General features: G+C 41.6%; 1 protein-coding gene across 2 annotated transcripts; it reads right to left on the bottom strand.

The window, feature by feature from the left end:
- Window positions 1–974: 974 nt before the first annotated feature.
- LOC311494530 (uncharacterized protein) lies at window positions 975–8,390 on the bottom strand. Of its 2 annotated transcripts, none has more exons than XM_084553617.1 (5): window positions 7,544–8,390; window positions 5,717–6,204; window positions 5,121–5,187; window positions 3,343–4,252; window positions 975–3,233 (listed from the first exon to the last, which is right to left on the bottom strand). In XM_084553617.1, coding segments are annotated over exons 1-5 (1,746 nt in total). In that variant the 5' UTR covers window positions 7,823–8,390; the 3' UTR covers window positions 975–3,231. The 2 variants fall into 2 exon arrangements, with proteins under 2 accessions (XP_084409743.1, XP_084409744.1); XM_084553618.1 differs by having other exon boundaries at window positions 5,717–6,201; window positions 7,544–8,389.
- Window positions 8,391–8,699: the final 309 nt, after the last annotated feature.

Here is an 8,699-nt window from a genome sequence, read left to right as displayed (position 1 = left end):
TGATGCATACATAATCAATTCAGACTTTCTGTTGACCAGGGTCTGATGCAAGCAACTTTATGTACACTTCAGTTCTACATGTGAGCTGCAAACACATCCAAAATGGCTTACTGTACTTAAACACGGAATTATTTTCAGCACAGAATTATTGTAGCAGAATGAATTGCACTATACCTGATATGTATGAATGTGTATGAAGCATGTCAGTTTAGAGATCCTTTATATACACTGATGTGGTGAAGTAAACATACTGTACGTTTGTATCGATGCGAAGAAAGGCAGCTGGACGTGATTGGTTCCTTGATGATGTTTCATCACTTATCCAAGAGGCTCTTTCAGCACTGGCAGAATTTAATTAGATCTGAAGGGATGTTAAAGTACAATATTTCCCTCTAAACTGTTGTACATAGGGGAAAACTAAATGCTCACTTTAATATTACTCTTTATTATTTGTGCCATATTGTAATATATACCGATCAAGCATAACATTATGACCACTGACAGGAGCAGTGAATAACATTGACCATTCATTCATTCATTCATCTTCTGTACCCGCTTATTCCTGTTAAGGGTCGCGGGGGTCTGCTGGAGCCTATCCCAGCTGTCATCGGGCGAGAGGCGGGGGTACACCCTGGACAGGTCGCCAGTCTATCGCAGGGCTAACATTGACCATCTTGTGACAGTCCAGTGTTCTCCTGGGAAACATTTGGACCTGGCATTCATGTGGATGTCACTTAGACATGTACCACCCACCTAGACCAGACCAGGCACCCCCACCCCATAGCAATGACACTCCTTGATGGCAGCAGCCATCCCCAGCAGGATGCAGCCTGACACAGACACACACACAAAAATGGTTTAGGAACAACTCAAAAAACATGAAAAACAGCACAAGGTGTTGACCTGGCCTCCAAATTCACTAAATCCCAAACTAATCTGCAACAAGCCTGATCCACAGAGCCTCCTCCCCTCAACTGATAGGACCCAAAGCCCCCCACTAACAACATTCAACAGGACACCCTCAGAAGGGCCATGTCCATGTGTCAGAACTGTTTTGGAGACCTACACAATATTAGGAAGGTGGTCACAATGTTATGTCTGATCAGTCTACTGTATAGTACAATACTCAGTGTATTGTTTCCCTCTAAATAAAAACGCATAAATCAGTTTCTTTTTAATTATTTCTTTAGAAGTGAGTACTAGCTTTTAGCAAACAAGTCTATATTAACTATTCACTGCACAATCAGGACTTCTTCTAAATAAATCAGTGCAGTAATGTCGGTACGTGTCACACAGTGCAACATGGTGGCTCAGTTTTGTGCAGTAATGGAGCACTATGGCACAGAATAATACCTTCACTATAAGAGGAAATGCAACAGCACCCAACGTAATGAATGTGACACAACGGCAGAGAATCAAGTTTATTTCAAAACCATGACAATACTGACAGTAACCACTGCCTTGACACAAACAGTGCAGTGAATATCAGTATTAGTAAAAATGCACAGCAGAGCCTAAAAGTCTTACTGCACTACCAAGAACTCTGTTTAATCGCTTATCAGAAAGATACTCCACATTTGTAAAACACGAATAACATTTTTTTATTTATTTTTTTATTTTTTTAAAACAAGTGTGTAACAGACATCTGTAACATCTCTGTACTCTGGGTAGCAGGGATTGCTTTACTTGAAGATTCACATTATTAGAGTTAAGTCCTCCTATGTGGCCTTGTGTTCCCCTCAGCAGGGTAGAGAATGTGGAGGTAAACCGTCTCTCTTGGCTCATGCTTCAGGTTTCTGACTCCTGGAAGTAGTTTGGATCCGTGTTTAGAGTCCTGCTACAAAACAACCGAAAGCTCCAAAGTCTTACTCAGCAGAGTTAAATGGTATTTCTGTTTGATCTTGTGTAGCTCAATCTGTGCACATGAATTTCTGCTATTGCTCGAGTTTTTTTTTTTTTTTTTTTGTACACTAACCCCTCATGTGGCTCTTTCCTCAGTTTATTTAAGCTGGATCTGGAAATAGCTTTTAAAAACAACTACCTTCAGTCTTTTGACTCATCATTTTGGCCTGAAACTGAATACTGACTCCTGTGCACAGTTTAGATCGGATTGATGTTTTTGGACTAAAGTGATTTGATTTCCTCCACTTGCATACTGCTACTGACTGATTTACAAATGTTCATTTAGCTTCTTTTCAGCTCTCCATCCATCTGGAAAACAATTTGTCCCTGAGGTCCCTGCAAACTACATATTCTTTCCCAAAGTTAATGCATAGATTATTTGCTGTTATTTGTTAAAGACCTTCAAAATAAAATGACGTATTTTTGCATATAAAGTTGTGGATCAGTGATGATAAAACCAAAAGGTTCTTGGTAGAGGGCTCAAGCTTTCCGACCATCCTGTATCCGACAATACTGCTAAAGGAGTGTTGTGTCTGGCTGGAATTGTAATCAGGTCAAAAGTGCAAAAAAAATAAAATAAAATAAAAACAATGAGTCAAACTATAACAAGAGAGCATCCAGTTTTAAAGCACTCAGCCACAAATATGTACTTTAAAAAGAAAAGAAAAGTTTAATAACTATGACACCAAACATTAAGGAATAAATTTTCTTGATTATCTAATCAAAGAGGCTTTTCTTCTTCTTCTTCTTCTTTTTTTTTGTAGGCGCTATAGTTGGCAGTTCTGCCTGTGTAAACATGTAGGACACTTAACTTACTGCAGCTGTTTTTGTGATACATTTCAAGCAGTGACACTAAAAAAAACAAAACACATTAATGTCACAAAGACAGGTGTTACTTATGGCTTCAAGTGCATTGATTGAAACAGTATATGCGTTGGCTTCTTGTTATGTCATTGGCTTTTTGTTTTTCCAGTTCATGGCAGAGCGTGACCTCGACAATAAAGTGAGTAATGAAGAGTGGAAAACTCTGTCGATTTATGGATTAAGGCGACTGAGGTTGTTATTGGCAGGTAAACCCTGAATGACCCATTTTTCTTGCTTAACAGCCATCTTAGATTTTGAGGTACAGGTTTCGGCTCCAGCATGGTGACTGAATTCTTCTGAGGAGTTCGGCCTTTCGGAGGGCGACCACGTAGTGAATGCTGCACCTAAACAACAGCAATCAGTGATGCCTTTCTACAGTATTTGTCGTATTATAGACTGTGTTTGTCTGAGAAAGTTTCCATTCTTGAAGGATATGTTTGCTGCTTAAAAAGTCTGATCCAGTGACTCTGTGAAAAATATTAAGAGGGATATGAGTGTATTAGAACAGTATAATAATAATAATAATAATAATAACAATAGATGTAAACCAAGACATTTATAGAAAACAAAACTTACATTTGTCCTCTTCTAATGACTTCTCTTCTTCGTCATCCTCCTGTGGCTCCTCTTCACTGTGGTTCTCCTCTTCAGCTGCTACATCCTGCTGTTCCTCCTCCTCTCCATTAAGTTGCTCCTTCTCGAGCAGTGACTCCCCGATCTCCTCTTCTGCTTCATTATTTTCTTCCCCTGCTGCATCTTCTCCCTCCTCCTCTCCTGTTTCGTGACTCTCATCTTGGACGGGCGACTCCTCCAGAACTTTCTCTCCTTCAGACAACTCCTCTTCATCGGCTTTCTGGTTCTCCTCTTCGGGTGTCTCCTCTTCTGCACTTTGTCCGTCATCCTCTGTTTGTCTTGCGTCTACTCCCTCCTTTTCTGCCTCCGCCTCCTCCTCCTCTATAGGAATCGTTTCTTCCGTCACAGAGTCCTCCGGTTCGACAGGAGCCACAGGTTCTCCTTGATCAATTGCTTCTATTCCTTCTTCTTCTGGAGTAGATGATGCTTCTTCTTCTGCTGCTGTTGCAGCTGCCTCTGCTTCAATAGATGCCGTAGCTGCCTCTTCTTCTTCTTCTGCTGCTGTTGCTTCCTCTACCGTTGATGCAACTGCTTCCTTCTCAGCTGCTTCATCTTCCTCTTCTTCTTCAGTGGCTTCAGCTTCAGCTTCCTCTTCTTCTTCAGTTGTTTTATTTTCCTCCTCTTCTTCAGTTGCTTCAGTTTCCTCCTCTTCTTTAGTTGCAGCAGCTTCCTCCTCTTCTTCAGTTGCTTCAGCCTCTTCTCCTTCAGTCAGTGCAGCTCTTTCCTCCTCTTCTTTAATTGCAGCAGCTTCCCCCTCTTCTTCATCTCCTGCAGCTGCCTCTTGAGTTGTAGGAGCCTTTTCCTCTTCTGTCTGTTCCAGAGGCTCTGCAGGAGGTTGAGTGTCTTCCACCAGCTATGACAGGGAAAGCAATTTTAGATAATGTCAGACAGGAATTTAGTGGTCGGCTAGCTGTACCTCCAGGTGTCTCAGTAAATTTGATAGGTTTGAAATGACGCACAAAAGACTGACCTAGTATATATGAATTTGTAAGTGCAGATAGGAAAGCGTTAGAGATTCAGCACCAGGCAATTAGCTGCTTCAAATTAATGATGATAAAAAATCTAATTATGCTTCCCTATGGGGCACACAGTGAACAGAAATAGTAAAGAGACCATGTGACACGTGTGACAGTGTGTGTGCTGAGGCATGTCGGGGCATCTTCTGCCGTTACTGCTCAAGCACAATTATGCACAACTGCTTGTCAAATACGTATTTTTATATCTAAAAAGAAGTCTTTGATATAGTTTATACACCTAGGGTCCTCATTTGATTAGATATTTAATATTTATTTTGTATGAAGAGAAACTTAATGCAGTATGGTTTAAGACCTCTGATTTAGTAAGACTATTTTTACTTGACTGGATAAGAAACATCTATATCATATTAATACTACATGATAGTAAAAATGTAAGGCAGAGAATTTCACCAGGTTTTGCACATTTGTGCCAGTGATTTTAAGTCCACATACAGCAATGTAGGGGCTGCGTGAACCAATAATCACAGATACTCACTATGGCGTGGTTTGCCCTAACCAAATTGATTAAACCGTATCAGACTGAGTGAGTGGCATTTTAGCTGGATTATCAGGCTAAATCTGGTTGGCCGCGACACACATGTTGGTTACCTTGGTAACCTGGTTCTGTATGTTCTCCAGCTGAGCCCTGAGTTCAGAGTGCAGACTCTGAGCTGCTGAGTTCTGATCCCGCAGACTCTGACGTACCGTATTCAGCTGCTCCTCTACACTGGCCTGCTGGAGCCGCTGGGACTGTTCACTCTCAAGCAACTCTCTGAAAGACAGGAGACATTCATGGTAAGAAGTGAACATTGAGATTCAAATTGTGCTTTTTTCAGATTTTACACTGTTGAAAAAGTGTTAGATAATAATAATAATAATAATAATAAAGTATTCATTGTTTAGTTCCATGAAACCTAAATTCTTACTGGCAGAAGACCCCAATGGATTCATTACATTATTCAAGCGCGACATGGCAACAACAGCCTGTGAACCACATTTCCCTGATGTTTACATTAGCTTCAAAGAGTACCCATTTTACATACAGTACAACAGATATTTTGCAGAAACACTTCAGCTCCAAAACTCATCAATACAAAGGAAATGTTTACACAGATCAGGACAATCTCACAATGTGAAGATGAGGCATACCAGCACTGGTCTGGAGTAACACAGGGACGCAGACAGTGGCAGCTAAGAGGGCTTTGACAAAGTCAACATAAAGTTATGGGTCAGAGGAGGTGAGCTATTTTCTGCTGCTCAAAATCTGCCGTTTTTTTTTTTTTTGTTTTCCCACAACCTACCTGACAGTAGCCATCTCCATTATGCTGGCCTCCAACTGAGCCTGATAGGTTTCCAGCTGGTCCTTCAGTCTGAGCACCTCAGCAGCCTGTCCTTCCAGGGTGGTGCTCAGTGCGCCGACTTGTCCAGCCTTCTCCTCCAGCTTCGACTCTGCTTCCTCCAGGCTCCAGCTCAGCACCTCAACCTTGTGGGATAGGTCACCGGTCAGCGTGGCCAGACCCTGCACCTGATAACTGACATCATCGAACTCTTCACTCTTCCCCTTCAGCATGCTCTGCAGCTGGCTCAGCTGCTCCAGAGACACTGTGGCGTGCTGCATCTCTGCCAGGCGGGTTTTCATCTCGGTGTGGAGTGACAGCACCTGAGCGGGGAGGTCGGACGTCTTGAGCTGTTCGGCTGTAGCCAAGGCCATGTCCACCTGTTTCTGGGCCAGTGCATAAGAGTCCTCGAGGGCATTCAGGCGGGACTCCACACTCTCGGAAAAATGCTGCTGGAGCAAGACACAGGAGTCAAGCCGAGTGACTATAATTCACTGAATTGGTGCTTTGATAGTCTATTAACTGTAAGTGCACTCCAAAACTATGTAATGTATTATGGTTTACGCTGTTAGTGGAGTTCTATTTAAATTTTCTGTGGGCTTTACAGCAATCAACGACATTGCTTCCACCATTGTAGGGTTTAGAAATACAAGTAACACTGTCCATAAATTAGATAAACAACCCCAATCAAGTCTATATGCTCAGGCCCAAGGCTACTAATTTAGTGCCGCAGCAGCATTCATGTTTCAGAATCATTTTTTAAAGGCTTGTTTAATCACGTCTCCTGTCAATAAACCAAATGCTTGGAAGCACGATATCTGTACTATCTTGGATTCTGCCACACCAAAATCTGAACTTTAAGCAAATAGTACAGGTTTGATCATGTACATTTTTCTGTCCATAGCATTCAAATATGTGTTCATTTGTTCACTGATGAACACAAGTATTTAGTGCTCACACAGAAACTATTTGCCCAGCAAGACTGAGCAAGCAGGGCTGTTTCACGTGTAAAGTTTTTGCCACATGGACTGAAGGTGGAGCTGAAGTATTTGAGAAAAAAAAAATCTGCCTGTCCACCAATAGGTGCATTCAGCAGATTAAAAATAGTTGGAAAACTATGTTCTTCACACGTACACATGGACCTCAGTTTGCAGTGACATAACAGGCTCAATCACGCTGATGCATTAACTAGAAGCAATTATTTTTCAGAGTAGTCACACACTCGTGGACCCTTTCGAATGAAGTAAACATGACTTTCTGTTCTCCTACAATCTTCCAGAGGGCCTGTAAACAGCCGCTGAACTGGTGTTGTGTGTCACAATCTAAATTTAGCTTTATTATTATTTTGGCAGCATCCTCTGCACCACTTTGGAAGCATGTTTCTGACTGGTATTATACTACGTTTGACACTGAAAATATTAAATATACACACACATATATATATATATATATGAGTCAGTGGAAAAGTCAAAGTTTCTGCATTAGCAGGTCAAGAATAATCCTCATTACAAACGTGAGCAGCTGTGTGCATGTTTTGTACTCACTCCAGTGAGGCTCTTGGCATTTTGAAATCTGATAGAGGCCTGCACTCCTTAACTTTCAATGCTTGCAACTGACAAGTGCACATGTACCATGTGGTGGGGCCTTTTCTTAATTTGTTAAAGAGTTTGTTTTAATTATAAGCGAATAAAAATTAAGATTTATTCTTATATTAGCCATCAGATAAGGGTTGCATTGATGGCTGCAAGCTCAGGAGACATATTCTCACACTTCACTATATCAGGTCCTTACCTTACTATCTGACTGTCGCATTTCTTCATGGGAGGACTGCAGTTTCACTATCTTCATCTGCATGCCCGTGAGATTGTCTGTTAAGTAGGTTAAAGTTTGATGCTGCTGGAAACAAAACCATGCGCCAGCGGCTCCGCCAATTACAATCATCCCAAGTAGAACCAGCAGAAGAGTGTAGTTATTCCCTCCAGGGCGAACTTCTGTCTCCATAACTTCATTTTTGAAAAAGTTGTCTTCATGTTTGTGGTTGCCTTTCCCTTTCCGATGTTTGGCTGTCATTTTTTTTTCTTTTTTTCTACAAAGGACACAATGTCCCAGCCAGGCGGAGAGGTGATATTCAAAGAGCCGGTGGGTCAGAAAGCCTGGATCGCGGTGTGAGCGGTGATTGACTTCAGATGGCTCCTTTAAGCGGCGCTGCGCAAATCGACCCGCTTCCAATCACCGCTCAATAAAATAGAGAGGCTGCAGGGAGCAGTGGATGAAGAGGCAGGGCTGGAGATGAGAGAGGGAGGCGTGGATTGTAGGTAATGTGCTCGTTCATTCAGGAAGAACAAGGAGGAGTGGGGGCCGGGCTGCCACCGGGAGTGGCTGAGCCCCAGATACCATGTGCGCTGCTGTCATCTAATAGAAAGACTGCACGTCTGCTGTGAGGCTACTGTGCGCTATTTTTTACTGCAGCTGTGGCCAGAGCTGCATGTGGCCTGCAGCCACGACGCTAGGAATATTCATTTTTAAGTATCTTATTCAGCGTTATGATCAGACTTTGGAAAGTGCACATTTCTGTTAAAGGTCACATTCACGTTTGTATGATTCAGCATCTTCTCAGCCTTTTCAGTTTTGTTTCAATGTTCAGTCTCAGTGTGAAGGGTCCAGTAAAACTCCTCTTATATCTTTATGTAGTTCTTTTTATTGGATTATTATTACTGGTGCTGCATTAGTCACTTTTATATTGTCATAAAGTAAACTAATCTGCACATGCAACATTAAGACAAAGTGCTTTATACAGTTTTCTACTGCAACTTTTGTATTTAAATTCTATCTTTACAAAAATGTTTTTGTAAAAGTGCATTTAGTAAAATGTATTGCATTCTGAATAAGTTATTTAAATATTCACCTATCCTTTGAGATGCATGAGCGTAAATAGATTTTTTTTAAC

The sequence above is a fragment of the Chelon labrosus genome (assembly GCF_963514085.1).
Source record: "Chelon labrosus genome assembly, chromosome: 10".
Classification (NCBI taxonomy): Eukaryota; Metazoa; Chordata; class Actinopteri; order Mugiliformes; family Mugilidae; genus Chelon; species Chelon labrosus.
The sequence above is the reverse complement of the archived record's forward strand: the minus strand, read 5'-3'. Positions and strand labels throughout refer to the sequence as shown.